The sequence below is a fragment of the Stomoxys calcitrans genome, chromosome 5 (genome assembly GCF_963082655.1).
Source record: "Stomoxys calcitrans chromosome 5, idStoCalc2.1, whole genome shotgun sequence".
Taxonomy (NCBI): domain Eukaryota; kingdom Metazoa; phylum Arthropoda; class Insecta; order Diptera; family Muscidae; genus Stomoxys; species Stomoxys calcitrans.
Window position 1 is genome coordinate 5,404,886 of NC_081556.1, and position 15,123 is coordinate 5,420,008.

The window sequence follows — 15,123 nt, forward strand, 5'->3', positions numbered from 1 at the left end:
CATTCGATATCATTGTTTTGAACGTTCAGCTACTAATTAAATTGTAAAAAACTATACAATTCAATGCAGAAATTAACATTTCTATAACAAATTTGCCCGTTGGCAACCCAACTGAAGTTGGTTGCAAACCATAATCGATCTATAACATATATTTTGGTTACAAATTTAATTTTAATATCTTTATTTGGCAAAAGTTCAATTTACGGCGAAATTGGCAAAAAATCAAATTTTTTACACACCACCTTAAAATGACCCCAGGATAACGAATACGATTTTTCTTTAGGGTTCGGACCAGGGCCCACTAATGGGTCTTTGCCCTACTATTACTAAATTTCCCATGAACATTCCATTAAGGAACAGAGGATGTTTCTTTCATACCAATGAGTGCAGTCCGATTAAAGTTTAAGCTCAATGATAAGGGGACTTTTTTATGCCGAGTCCGAACGGCGTGCCTGCTGTCGTTGGCGTTGCCAAGGGATTATGGCGTGAAGGTGATATTTGCTCGATTTTTTAGAAAAAATTGATGATTTTGAAAATAGCGCAGCAGGCGATTTTTATTTTATTTTTTTTTTTTTTTTTTTTTGAAAATAGTACCACATGCGAAAAATTGTTCTTGTTTAAATAGCTCCGTAGGCGAATGATTTTTTATACCCATCACCGAAGGATGGGGATGTATTCATTTTGTCATTCCGTCTGTCTGTTGAAATCACGCTACAGTCTTTAAAAATAGAGATATTGAGCTGAAACTTTACACAGAATCTTTTTTTTTTCCATAAGCAGGTTAAGTTCGAAGATGGGCTGTATCGGACTATATCTTGATATAGCCGCCATATAGACCGATCCGCCGATTTAAGGTCTTAGGCCCATAAAATCCATATTTATTATCCGATTTTGCTGAAATTTGGGACAGTGAATTAAGTTAGGCCACCCGACTTCCTTCTTCAATTTGGCCAAGATCGGTCCAGATTTGGATATAGGTGCCACATAGACCGATCCGCCGATATAAGATCTTGGGTCTATTTATAACCCGAGTTCGCTGAAATTTGACACAGTGACTTATGTTAGGCTTGTCGACATTCGTGTCGTATATGGTTCAGATCGGTCTATATTTGGATATAGCTAACAAAAAGACCAATATTCTGTTACAAAAAATTGTTCAATGTCCGTACCGAATTTGGTCCAAATGGAACCATATTTCGATATAGCTGCTATGGGGGCATAAATTATGCATTTTTCACCGTATTATGTCGAAAGGTGGTTTAGATATATACCCGAGATGGTGGGTATCCAAAGAAACTTAACATCTTTTTAAAAGTTTTGTTAACTCGAAATTAAATAAAAGACCCCTTTTCCAGCACTTGGGGTGCAGTTTGTCCTTTTTTGTCATATTCGTATTCTATTTTTACTTTGAGTACCATATTGCCCATACTCCGTTCAATTTCACTTGTGTCCGTCATGACAGGTCAGAAACTGATAGGAAAACATGCTGGTAGACTTAAGCTGCAAGGACGAAGAGGAGATTATAGAGCATCTGCTGTGTATGTGTGTGTCCCGCACTGGCAGGCAGAAGGAGTTCCACTTTAGGTTCTTGTGGTATTGCAATGAATGAAAACATCTCCATCTGATGTAAGACTGCCACTTTAACCCAACCTAACCTTGTTGTATATTATGCAATTTCTTTTAAAAACTAACTGTTCTATTTGCAGCAGGATATCACGAAATATAATCTTAACTAACAGATGATCCGTCAACGCAGCCATGGCTGGAAATACCTTTGATAGTGTGAGGCTATCTTAAGCTCTATTCTGATCCATAAATGTTGTTGTTGTTGTAGCTGTGTGTTGTACACTGAGGCGGCAGCCCTTACCGATGAAATACTCCATCGGGCCAATCCGGTACATACAACGGGCTGTCATGGGATTGCTTATCCACAAATGGTTGGTAGCTGTCGATTTGTATAGCAGGAGGGATACTTAATTCGTTATTCGTTGTTGGTAATCGAACGCATAACGCCAGAAATGTAACACATAACGCCAGCATCTAAGTTCCTATTAAGCATATATTTTATAGATCGCCATGACAAAAGCGCACTATCATTTGAACGTATAAAGTTATCCGGTCCAAGATTTGCAAAAACACTTCTTATAATGTTGCATATTATAATTGTCAACACTCGTACTAAGTATGATCCAAATCAATTCATAGCCTTATGTAGGGACATATAAACCGAACTCCCTATTTGATTTCTAGAGCTCCTTCTAGGATCAATTCTTAACAGTTTTAGAAATTTTACATGAATTGTTTTGTGATTACCTTCAACAGCGATGACAAGTATGATGCAAATCGATCTTTCTATTTGACTTGGAAAACATTAGGAAAATTCTTTACAGAATTGGATTTAATTTGGAAAGTGATCTCCCGTTCTCACTTCAACATCCATGTCCAGTATAATTGAGTTCATAAGAAAGCAATCATCCGCAGAACTTATCAAACGCTATACATAAGTGCCTTACCAAATCCCAGAAGCGAAACCGCTAAATGGGTTTTTATAAAAGGTACTTAAAAAGTTTTCAGCTATGGTTATTAACAATATTCTTTTCATACACTCTACATAGCTGTTTCTCCGATCTTTACACTAAATAATTTATAATCCTTCCTTTGTTTAAAACACTTGTTCTTCTTGACTATTTACGGTATTTTAAATACTTGTATACTTACCAATTTCAAATCGAGTTACAATAGATGTCCATATTTTATACTCACCACCGTAGTATAGGGGGTATATTTATTTAATCATTCCGTTTGCAACACATCGAAATATCAATTTCCGACCATACAAAGTATATATATTTCGGATAGTCGTAAAATTCTAAGACGATTTAGAGCTGAAATTTGGCACAGATACGTATTTTTGATGCACGCTGGTTAAGTTCTTGAACGTGCCAAATCGGACCATATTTGGATATAGCTGCTATATAGACCGATCTGCCGATAAAGTGTCTAATGTTTTTTTTGTTATCCGATTTCATTTTTATTTTTTATCCGAAATTTGAAACAGTGAGTAGTTTAAGGCTTCCCGACGATACCCGATATATTTAGATATAGACCGATCATATTTAGATACAGCTGTCATATAGGCCGATTTTACGATAAGGGATCTTAAGTCAGTAAAAGTTTTATTTATTACCCGATTTCGCTGAAATTTGAAACAGTGAGTTGTTCTGAGCCTCCTGATATCCGACCTTAATATGGTTCAGATCGGTTTATATTTGGATATAGCTGCCATATAGACCGATCTGCCGATAAGTAGACTGAAGCCCATAAAAGCTTTATTTATTATCCGATTTCGTTGAAATTTGAAACAGTGAGTTGTTCTGGGCCTCCTGATATCCGACCTTAATATGGTTCAGATCGGTTTATATTTGGATATAGCTGCCAAAAGACCAATATTTTGTTCTACAAAATTGAAGAGAGACTTGAATACATTAGATGTCCGTGCCGAATTTGGGTGCTTAAGTAATCCAATTTTCACCGGATTGTGACGTGGGTATCCAAAGTTCGGCCCGACCGAACTTAATGGTTAATAAAAACCCAATTGTTTTTTTTTTCAGTTAATAGTACTAATTTGTGTTTTTATTAATTAATTCACGTTTAAAATGTTTAGCATCAACAACGATGTTTTTATTTATTTTATTCCGCTGTATCTCAGTTTGGTTTTCTTTGTTTTTTATGGATTTTTGTGAGAGTTGACACTCACCTAAATTCGCATTCTATGAGGAGGAGTTTTTCCTTCTGATATTCGTTTTTTTGAACAATAAAGAGGCAGGCTCATTCATATATACTTATAAAGACTTATAATTGTGGGGAAATTTCACTCGATAAATTAAAAAAAAAATTTTTTGGATAAGTCGCACATATTTATTAAGCGTCAAACACTTATTTTAAAACAACATAATTATAATAGAATAAGGGGTCGATTATGGATTGTCGCGCAACTATAGTTGAGTTGCCAGGAGATAAAACCATGAAATAAAAATAGTAAATTTTTTTGACATTTTTCTCAGTTTCATTCAATATCAGTTTGAAGCTACTAATAGCTACTAATTTCTTTAAAAAATTTGGCCGTTGGCAACTCAACCGAAGTTGGGTTGCAATCCATAATCGACCCATAAAATAACAAAAAAAAAAAAAAATCGATAAAATCAATAACACAATTGTTCTAGAAAGTTAACAAATTATGGTAGAATCAATACAAAAAGAAAATAAGAAAAAAAAACACAAAAATACAAAAATACACATATAACAACAACAAGAAAATATACATTTATTAAAAAAAATATATAGTATTTACTTTAATTTAGCTAATGCTATGCTCTGAATTCTTGCCAGCAAATTGTATAACTGCATAGTCTCCCGTGAACATCCAGTCCATCTTTTTCAGAAACAATTGTTCCGCTTGACCCGATTTCAGGCCACATATTACAGGACCTTTGATAGTGCGTAGAGCGCACAAGTTGGATGGCTGAAAGCCTCGCAAACAACTAGAAAAATCATTTGTTGTTTCCCAATTAAAATCACCTAAGAGCTTGCGATAGTTCAAATCCCCTTTGAATATTATCAACGACGATGAGCACAATTGAGCATACAAGGATGGACTTACTTCTTGCATTCTAAAGCAAAGGCATAGAAAAAGAGTGAAAGTAATGATTGGTAGGGTAATTATGGTACAGAAAAGTCTATATACTCCGCGTAAATGATAAAATTGGAGCTACAAAAATATTTTACCAAAAAAAAAAGTATGAAAAAAATGTAATCACATTGGTCAAATATGAAGAAAGCTTTATATACATACATCGATTTCGTTTGTTATACCCTACACCACCACTATGGTACAGGCTATTACAAATTTGTGTTTTTATTTGCAAAGCTCAGAAGGAGAAGAGCTAGACCTTTTGATAAGTAAACCGATAGGCTTAGAATCACTTCCTGACTCAATTTAGCTATGTCCGTCTGTCTGTATGTCCATGTATTCTTGTGATCCAAGGTACAGGTCGCATTTAATGTCCGATTGTCATGCAATTTTGCACATGTCACTTCTTTGACCCAAGGACGAACGCTATTGATTCTGAACAAAATCGGTTCAGATTTAGATATAGCTCCCATATATATTTTTCATCCGATAAGACCTTTTAAGGCTGTAGAAGCCTCAATTTCGGTCCGATCTTTACAAAATTTAGCATGGGGTGTTTTTTTTTTTTGACGTTCCCATATGTAAGCAAAATTTTGTGAAAATCGACTCAGCTTTCGAACAAGCTCCCCTATATATCTTTCATCTGATATGGACTTTTAAAGCTGTAGAAGCCTAATTTTTGTTTCAATCTTACAAAATTTGGCATGAGGTGTTTTTTGACGTCTTAATATGTGTTCAAAATTTCCCCAAAATGGTCCTAGAATTAGATATATAGATATATAGCTTCCATATATATCACTTGTCCAAAATGGAGTTTTAAGGCAGTAGCAGCCACAATTTTGGCCCGATCTTTATATTAGACGTTTTATTTCACGTCTCAATACGTGCTCAGAATTTCATAAGCCACTCCATATGTTTTCAAAATTGAAAATTGCCAAAATTCTTGTTACTTGAAATTAGTAAAGAAACCAAAGTTTTTTTGAAAATTGTGGTAGTTGTTGGGTGCAGGAACTGGCACATCGGCGGTGACATTTGGTCATAAAGTCAGAGCTGAATTTTGCTCCGTGTATGCAGGTTCGCATTAACGACAAAAAAATACCCAAGAATAGACCTGCCTTAGAAAATATCTAGCTCTAGCACAATAAAAACTACTGCAATAAAAACTTGTGCAAAATTTCATCAAAATCGGCACAGATTTAACTATTGCTCCCATATATATTTTTTATCCGATATGATCTTTTAAGTCTGTAGAAATCCACAATTTTTGGCCTACCGTCAAAAAATCATTTTATATATATATTAAATGTAGTACGTAGACTAGGTGGGGTGTAGGGTATTATATAGTCCTAACTGGTTTTTAATACGCCCTTTGGGTATGGTATGTATACTTTTCTGTATGTGTGTGTTTGCCTCACCTATAAAATTCGAATGGTGTTGTCCAAAAATACTCCTTCTCCAGCGGTGGGCACAATTTAAATCTGTTTTCGTTGAAGTTCTTTGAGCATTGCCTACCAAATTTGTTTAACACCTCAGATTTGTGATCTTCCAAGTACTTTAAAGTGTACTTTATATCGTTGTAAGTTGTGTCGGAGACAAACCAAGGCATCGCCTTAACATGAAAACGAACTTCATCGGCCAATTTATTTTCAATTAAATACTGGGCCAACAGTAAGTCGGTAAATAATTCAAAGCCAGCATTGTCACATATAAAATCCACTGATTTACTTGCGCCAGGCTTATTCAGGCAATCCCATATTTGTGCGCTGTTGTCTATTAAGATATTGTCATTTAGACAATCGATTTGTTTATGCAGATTATCGAGGGGTTTTATTTCCTGGCCGGAACTAATGGATAAATCGCATTTATTACCCCAAAGGTTAAGCTTTTTATAATAATACAAATGTTTTTTTGTAGGTGAATAAACAAAAGCAAAAATTTAAGGATCCTACCTTCAGCATATGTGAAAGGGTATCGCAATTGTTTACACTTTTTATGCTAAGCAGCACTTCTTCCATAGCATTGTCGGAAATTTGCAATGCATTTATCTTTTGTGGAGCAAAATAATCATAGTCCCTCAAGTCATCCGTGGAAGCTTCAAAGAAGGAATAAATCTTTCTATACAAATAACACTCGGCATATATCCAACATGTCTTAAAGAATGAGGCACCAGATGGCAAACTGGATAGAAAATTATTCCATAAATCGCTGTCGGATTCTAAAAACAAAAAGATTCAAGGAAGAATACATTTCAAATAGCTGTTTGGTATTCCTCATACCATTCTGTTGAAATTTTTCGAGTTGAGCATCGTTTTCCAGCTGATTCTTCAATTTGGTTACACATTCCAAAACACGAACAATTTCATCCTGTAAGTATATTTTGTAAAGGTAAGTTTTCGAATTATTTAGGAATGTTTAAAAATTACTTTCAATGCATAAGTAGGTAATTAAATATTTTTATTTCCAACATACCATTGAGACTACAATTTTTTTTTTATATAAGAACATTAAAAAAATCTCCTTGGGTCTATAAGGCAGTTATATTTAAATATGGTCCGATCGGGACGGTATTCAACAAAGGTTAAGAGGGGTACCAAAACTCGCTGTGCCAAATTTCATCGAAATAGGATGAAAAATGCTCCTTTTATTGGCTCATTGCACTATATCGGGAGATCGGTCTATATGGAAGCTATATCCAAATATGGTCCGATCTGGACCACATTTGACAATAATGGGTAGGGGTCTACCAGAACACACTGTGGCAAATTTCATCGAATTCCGGTAGTAAATGGATCTTTTATGACCTCAATACCGGGCGATCGGGCGTTCGATCTATAAGGCAGCTATATGCAAATATAGTCCGAACTGAAATGGGTAGGGGTCTACCAGAACTCACTGTGCCAAATTTTATTGAAATTGGATGAAAAATTACCAATTTATTGCCTTAAGACTTAAAGTCTGGAGATCGGTCTATGTAGCGGCTTTATATGACTAAAATCCGATTTTATGAAATCAGATCAGGTTTATATACAAAGAATACGAAATTATCAACATTTTTTTGCAAAATGTTTTAATACCCAAGATATCTGCAAAATTATAAATACCCAGCTTTTGGGTATAAATGGGTAACTACCCGGGTATTTACCCAATTTACGCAATTTACCGGGTAAATACCTTTTGGGTATTAACCCATCGCCCATCTCCATTTATGGGGTCTTAGACGTATATTACGAGGTATTACAAACGGAATGACGAAATAAGTATACCCCCATCCTATGGTGGAGGGTATAAAAATTAGAAAAGAAATCATAAAATATTTTCTTTTTTATAAATTTGTTTGTCATTTCTTAGTTTTTATTAAAAAATTAAAAAAAAAATTTTAAATAAACTTCTACGTCTACAATTTCATAAAAATCGGGCTATGGAATGGAGGGCCGGCGTTAATGGGTTACGAAAAAAAGTATTAATATTGCTTTTAGTATTCTTAATGTTTTTAAATTAAACAAGTATCCCCAACAAAAATATTTCTTTTTATTAAAATAAATGCCACTTCAATAAATAGTTTCTAAATCGGCCAAAGGAATCGCAGTTCAGACGTTGTTGGGTTAATTGGACATAAAAAAGCACTTTAACTCACAGGCAGTCTTAAACTTTGTGTTACGTAAAATCTTAGTTTCCAACACATCCCAATGTGCGGCATAAAAATCGAATATATTCATACCTTAGAATAAATGTGGACATTCAATTCCTGTTGCAGAGATTTTAGCAGAGAACTCAAGGTATTAGGCAAACGATAGCGAAATGTGTAATAGGCAAAACTTCTCTTATAACGGCCACTCAAGTAAGTTTCTTTGGGAGTTGTTGAATCAAGAATTCCATGCTTTAGATCAAACTCATCGATAGCCTGTAGCGGCGTATATTTAGTGCAGTTATTGTCATCTGTCGTTTTTTCAACAACCTTGGTCTGTGGTAATTAAAGAATAAAAACGAAGAAAAAAATTTTCCATCTTTGTTTTGCATAATTTTCATACCATATCAATATTTGGTTAAGTGAGCTCGTTTTTTCTGTAGTTAGTTTTACACAGCAAATCTATAATTTAAACAATTTCAATACTTGTCTATGTAAACTAAATATTTTTATTTATTTATATTTTTTGTATGAAGACTTATTTTTTATGCTTAAAGAAAATTCACAAATGTTATTGGCAACAAGGGACCAGATAAATGTCAAGATATGATAAAGAGAAGGAGAAATGCAAAAATTGCACACCATCGATTTTCCCTCTCTCACATGCGAATTTTCCTAAAGTAGGTCATACACTAGTGTATAGTGGCGTCCAATGTTATGTGCGATGACTTTTGTTTTAATGAGAATTTTTCTCCCGCCCAAACATTATGAGCGCTAAATGTTGTTGGAAGACAGGCAAAATATTTTAGTGCACTGTGGAACAAAATTATTATTATTATAATTTTTTTTTCGAAAATGACTGAGGGAGGAGCCAAAAGTAGAAGAAACCTGTGTTGGCATTTTTAAAAGTTTACATTGTAAAGTAACCCCAAGATAGGGGGATTTTCTTTTTGTAAACATTCAACTAAAGGCCTGGTTATGCTCTCTCTGTTAAATCTTAAGCGGCAAAAAAAAAAAAAATTTGAAGTTGAGGGAGGGTCTGACGTCGGAGAACTTCACGCAAACCTCAAGGGTAGGTCGAAAATACGACCTTCCACGCAGTGATGCGAAAAGTCGAGACAGCTCTCTAACTGAAGGAGTGCGCGATGGCGGCCTTCCTGAATATTGAGAGGGCATTTAATAACGGGGAGATGGGTCGACAGTCACTGCCCTAAGCCGCACGGTGATCCACCCTAGTTTCTCCCTGTGGACTGACTGTATGCTATGCTTCAGCCCTACCGACGTGGACTTTGGAGATAGTGTCGTGTGAAAGCGGGCGATAATAGGAACGCCTCAGGGAGGTGTTTTCTCGCCGATCCTGTGGAAAACGAAATCCTGCTGGATCTCAACAGGGATGGCGTGAGAATTATTGCATATGCGGACGACGTCATACTACTGATACGAACAAATTTCTGTGGAAGACCATCGACATAATGGAAAGGTCGCTGTCGAGATGGGCTACAACAAAATTAATGATAGAGATGATCCTTTTCACTCGGAAATATAAGTTACAGGTTTTTAGACTCCCGTCTTTGGAAGGTCTTCACATATGGCTCCAAGATGGCGCCAGGGAACAGATCGGGGTATACCACGTAACTTAAAACTTCGGTATGTCGGTGAGACTGCCGAACAAGTGGAAGTTCTTCCGGGCAGAGTTCTGTTTCATAACGGTAGCTGATTACAGCTACACCGGATTTATTTGGACGGTGTGGCGGCCCTCAAGACATTGGGTTTGAACACAGTGAGATTGAAGTGCGTGGCGGAGTGTTTGAAATCTCAGAATAGACTCCGGGCTGACGACATAGCGCTTATTTCGTTTTCCGTATACGATAATCTTGTAATTTCTTCTTTTAGCAACAAAAAATTGTTAAAAATAATACAAAAAATCATAGTATTGAGCTATCAGTTTTCTAAATACAAAAATTGAAAATTTTTGCTCAAAAAATGCAAAAAAAAAAATCAAAAGTGAAAATTTTTAGAAATGCTGTTTTGTTAACGATTCCTCTACGAATTTCGAATCGCCAAATGGTTTTGGATTTTCCAAATTCGAAAAAATTAAAGAGTTACAGCGCTTTCGACCTCAATAGATTTTATTTGGGATTTTTAGGATACCAATTATGCGATTTTGGGCTTGTTTTTTAAAGAAAAAACTGTGAAAGAGTGAACATTTTTAGAAATGCTGTTTTGTTAACTATTCCTCTACGTGTTTCGAATTGCCGAATGCTTTTGGATGTTCGAAATTCGAAAAAATTAGGGTGTTACAGCGTTTTCGACCTTGAAAATTACCTTGCCAAGAATGGCAAAAAAAAATCATGTTCCGAATGTCATTTGGTCCACAGAGTGACTGTCCAATTTGCCACATGCGAATCTAACGGACTTTTTTTTCACATAAAAAATGTGGTCGTTTGTCAGCTATCCGGTAAATCTTAATAACATGCATTTGTTTTTAATAATATAAAAGCTTTATTTATATTATTTATCTACGCTTTATTCGACAATGACATTGGGCCACTTTTATCTATCATTTCTTTGCGAATAAGCATAAAGTTATTGTCCTTTACAGAATCAGAGGACGATAAGCACAACAAAAGCAATGTAACCATGCTTTTTTTATTTATAAATTCACATTCACGTCAAAGTGACTGCCAATTAAAACTAATCTAACCTAGCCTAAAATTCCTTAAATAAATTTTTAAAGAAATCATTGAAAACAAGCACAAATTTATTAACTTTATTACCAAATTCAAGTATTTAAGAAATACATCCAAAAGTTTTTATATTGAAGCTACAAAAGTATAATAAATTATAAATTTTTGAAGAATTTAGTAGAAACTAGTTTAAATGTCTCCTAATAAGGATTTCTTAGGAACAGTTGAAGTTTGCGAACAACAATTGTTACGTAGTAACATTACAAAAAGTTATTACTATGAGAATTTACGTGGCATCCATAAATGTGGTTATTCATATTGAATCAAATTTTTGAGATACATGTTTTTAATTTTTTACATATTTCATACCTTAATTGGCTATGGCAGAACAATTTTTCCACTAGCCGAACGTAGAAGAGCTCTCCAACATTTCTGCCACCACGTTTCCAGTCGTCTCCCACACTTGATTATTCCATATACAAGCAAGAATTTACCAGCTCCATTTAATTTTGGATATTCTTAGACATCATGTTTATTTACAAAAAAAAAATGTGAAAAGGTAAAATTTAATATTCTGTTGTGAAAATTCATTGTGGATACTGCTGTTAGCTATTGCTTTGTTGTTATCTGTCTTTTAGAACCTCCATTTAGAACCTTCCATAAATTGTATAACACCATACTCTCCGGTCTCCATCCATTTCGGGTTCTGCCGGAATAGATCCTCAGCTTTACCGTGTTCCAAGCCACATATCAAATCAGCTTTAACTGTGCGCAATGTACAAATGTTAGTCGGTTGAAAACCTCTCAAACAAATCAAGAAGTCTTCTGTGGGATCCCAATTCTTATCGCCTAACAATTTTCGATAATTTAGATCTCCCTTGAATATAACAAGTTGAGCTTGAGCAAGATAATTATATAAGTCCATATCCACTTCACGCATTCTAAAAGGAAAAGACATCAGCCAAAAATAAGTAAGCCTATTCATTGCAATATAACAAATATTACTTATAGTATTCGTATGGGCTTGACCAAAAATAATTTACAGCAGCCATTTCGAAGAATCCATCTGCCAAATACTGCTTCCATTTGCGTCCCTGTACACTTAAGTGACTTGAACTGTGTTTCTCTAAATACTCAAAGGTGTGGTGGAAGTCCACAGGTGTCACATCTGAAACAAACCAAGGCATTGGCTTTGTATGAAATCGGATTTTATGTGCCAATTTCTTGCTCAACAAATAATCGGCTAAAATGAGGTCAGTGTAAAATTCGAATCCAGCATTGTCCAATACAAAGTCCACTGTAATACATTTTGATTGGTCTGCCGAATCCAAACATTTCCAAATCCTGCTTGAGTCATCAACCAACACGTGATCGTCTAATGTGCTACAATGTTCAAAAACATTGTCATTCGGGTCGCAGATAGTAGGAATAATTATGGAGAGGTCGCATTTATTTCCCCATAAATTAACCTGCAATTAAATATATTTTTTTGAATGATCTTAAGCAAAAATGTTTCCTTGCATACCTTTAAAAGACTTGAAAATGTTTTCGAGTCTCGTTCAGTGCTTCGCAAACTTTTACCTAAATTTAAAACTGCATTTATTTCTAGCGCTTTGCACTTTTGTTTAAAAAAATAATCATGGTGTCTAAGTGTTTCTGTATTTTCAAAAAAAGAAAAAACCCTCCTGTACATGTAGCACTCTGAGTAGAGCCAGGCCGATTGGAAAAACGAAGCGCATTTAGCTGGCAAAGCTTCTAGGAAAATGTTCCACATCTCCTTGTCTTGCTCTAATAAAAGAAACACCAGTGACTTTCAAGTTTATCTCATAACTCATAACAAAATTTACCAATTCCCAAGAATTTCTCGAATGGTTTGTCAGTTTGCAGTTGATATTTTAATTTTGAAATATGGCCCACAACAGTCTTAATTTCTTCGCGAGTTTTCTTTTAGTAAAAAGAAATAAGAATTAATTAACATTCATAGGCCAATTGACTTGCTTAATACCCACCTCTCCTTCATATTTTTCAGCAATTTCATCCTTCTCTTTTGTTAAGCTATCAATAATGTTTGTTAATATAACCGGCAAGCGTTCCCTCAACGTGTAATAAGCAAAACTCCTTAAAATAAGAAATAAATATGTACATACATATATATAAATATGGAATATTATAGTGCAATGCTGGCGTTAATATACGTATGGTTCAACAAAAAAAATAGAGGTATCATACATATGAACTAACCTTTTATAACGTCCAGATAATATCGTATGCCTTGGAGTTGCAACGTCTAGTATATCGTATTTTCGTTCAAAATCTGATGGCCCTGAATGTTCCATTTTTCAATAAATCTACACCTAAATTTAAAAACTCTTTCCGAACTTCCATTTATTTTTATTTATAATACTGTCAGCTGCTTCTTAAAAATCGTTTAAGAAAGATAATCGATAGATAATTTTTGAAAATCGGATGGTAATCGAAGTCGTATGTATCACAGCTGTTTGGGTGTGCAAATGAGTCGTGAGTCAGGCCACGCGTGAGGCATGTGTTTCGTCAGCGAGTTCCAAATACAATCGCGTGATCTTGAGTAAGAACTTACGACGCAAATCACGACTTACGAAAAAATTACGAGTCGACATAATCGGGAATTACGGCTAAAAAATATTTTTCAGGCAAGCAAAAAACATTTTTTTAATTGAATCATTCGGTTTTTTTAAAAAACGAATTTGAATGATCACCCTTGCATAAGCACATATATGTTTGTTCCTTTTTTCTGGAGCTGTTGGCAATATGGTGGTGTACCTAAAAATTTTTGGATGTCGTAAGCATCAGTAAATTGTAGCATCGAACAGATTCGGTTTGTGAAAAGCATCTGTTTTATTTAAATAAATAGCGGAAAAATGTTTTTTCAACCGTATGTAGTGAGTTTTTCGTGAGCTGTAATTTTCTCACGTATGTCGTGAGCATAATCTCATTTATGTTCACACATGGAAAATTTGTATTTAATCGCGGTCGCGAACCAGTGGACTCGGGCGTGACACGACTCACTCGCACATCTCTAGTGAGTACTACTGTGTACATCTCTGTCCTCGTAAAACATACACTTCCACACTTGCTGTAGGTATTTAACAATTATTTAAATAGTCAATTTTTCAAGTTTTCGAACTTTTTTGAAGATGGTTTTTAGGTTTTTCGACTTTGGGATCGGGAAAATGTAATTATTTCCACTTTTATGAGTCGGATAAAATTGATGAAACGAATTAATTTACCTTTTATTTAGGTGAGGCGCAAACACACAATATAATATAATAATACAATATATAATATAATAATACAATATATAATATAATAATATGATATATAACGCATCCCGATGTAACAAGCAAACAAGTTGTGCCATAAGGGGTTAAAAAAGACCGTCGTTTAACGAAATTTGGAACCATATGACAGAGCCAATCCGTCAGCCAATGCAATTGATCCAATACAAAGGGCATACTTTCGATGATGGCAGCTTGTTCAGGCATAAATTCTGTGACGGCTTGCGAAGACATTGCCTATTGCGCTGGATGTAAAAGATATGAGGAGCAAATTGTGGTATTAAGCAGTTCTGGATGCGGAATTAAGAGGAAAGGCATTTATCATAATCATGCCTACAATCATTTTCAATTTTAATCGAATATAAGTATAATTCAATAGATGTCCTTACACAGCGATCCATTACTATGAAAGATGAACAATATTTTTGGGAGCTGCTGCTGTTGCCAAGAGCATTTTCTCTTAGGTTACGTTTGGGAGTTCTAAATGGAATAAAAGTCGCTAAGATTCGGAGGGGAAAGAAATAATACAGCAATCGCAGCAACGGAAACCTTAACCCAACCTAAGTTCTTTATTTCCAATATGTTTTTGGTCATATGTGGAGTCATCTCCAAGCAATCCAATCTATGTATCACATTCAGATGCTACAGACTAAAAAAGTACTATTGTAATTATTTAATGTATGTATAAAATATAATAATAAAAACGGTTTGTATACTTTTATAATTTTTGTTAAACACGCAGCAGTCAACATTTTGTATAAAACACAGTGAGGAGTGAGCCACCTGTTGTCTCATTTTGTATTCTAC

At 34.8% G+C, this 15,123-nt stretch overlaps 2 protein-coding genes and 1 long non-coding RNA gene across 4 annotated transcripts; 1 reads left to right on the plus strand and 2 right to left on the minus strand.

Moving 5' to 3' along the window:
• Window positions 1-3,604: 3,604 nt before the first annotated feature.
• Window positions 3,605-8,898, minus strand: LOC106095550 (damage-control phosphatase ARMT1). Its single transcript, XM_013262784.2, has 6 exons — window positions 8,719-8,898; window positions 8,409-8,651; window positions 6,967-7,054; window positions 6,640-6,905; window positions 6,106-6,572; window positions 3,605-4,670 (listed from the first exon to the last, which is right to left on the minus strand). The coding sequence occupies exons 1-6, from the start codon at window positions 8,719-8,721 to the stop codon at window positions 4,358-4,360; spliced, it is 1,380 nt and encodes a 459-aa protein (XP_013118238.1). The 5' UTR covers window positions 8,722-8,898; the 3' UTR covers window positions 3,605-4,357.
• A 2,606-nt stretch (window positions 8,899-11,504) lies between these two features.
• On the minus strand, window positions 11,505-13,412 carry LOC106094617 (damage-control phosphatase ARMT1). The gene is made up of 6 exons (XM_013261849.2): window positions 13,244-13,412; window positions 13,012-13,120; window positions 12,850-12,946; window positions 12,528-12,790; window positions 12,008-12,471; window positions 11,505-11,943 (listed from the first exon to the last, which is right to left on the minus strand). The coding sequence occupies exons 1-6, from the start codon at window positions 13,336-13,338 to the stop codon at window positions 11,637-11,639; spliced, it is 1,335 nt and encodes a 444-aa protein (XP_013117303.2). The 5' UTR covers window positions 13,339-13,412; the 3' UTR covers window positions 11,505-11,636.
• Window positions 13,413-13,860: 448 nt separating this feature from the next.
• On the plus strand, window positions 13,861-15,051 carry LOC131998112 (uncharacterized). Of its 2 annotated transcripts, XR_009398569.1 has the most exons (3): window positions 13,861-14,116; window positions 14,176-14,213; window positions 14,280-15,051. It is a non-coding gene; the product is annotated as an uncharacterized LOC131998112 (long non-coding RNA). The 2 variants fall into 2 exon arrangements; XR_009398568.1 differs by having other exon boundaries at window positions 13,861-14,213.
• The last annotated feature ends 72 nt before the right edge of the window (window positions 15,052-15,123 follow it).

Excerpts from the sequence above, each read along its gene's own strand:
- LOC106095550 (XM_013262784.2), bottom strand. Across the intron at positions 7,055-8,408 it reads ATGTCCACATTTATTCTAAG|GATGAAATTGTTCGTGTTTT; the intron begins GTATGAATATAT and ends ATATACTTACAG. Across the intron at positions 6,573-6,639 it reads CCCTTTCACATATGCTGAAG|CTTAACCTTTGGGGTAATAA; the intron begins GTAGGATCCTTA and ends TATTATAAAAAG.
- LOC106094617 (XM_013261849.2), bottom strand. The coding sequence starts at position 13,338 with ATGGAACATTCAGGGCCATCAGATTTTGAACGAAAATACGATATACTA. Across the intron at positions 12,947-13,011 it reads CTGAAAAATATGAAGGAGAG|AAAACTCGCGAAGAAATTAA; the intron begins GTGGGTATTAAG and ends TTTTACTAAAAG. Across the intron at positions 11,944-12,007 it reads AGCCCATACGAATACTATAA|AATGCGTGAAGTGGATATGG; the intron begins GTAATATTTGTT and ends TTTTCCTTTTAG.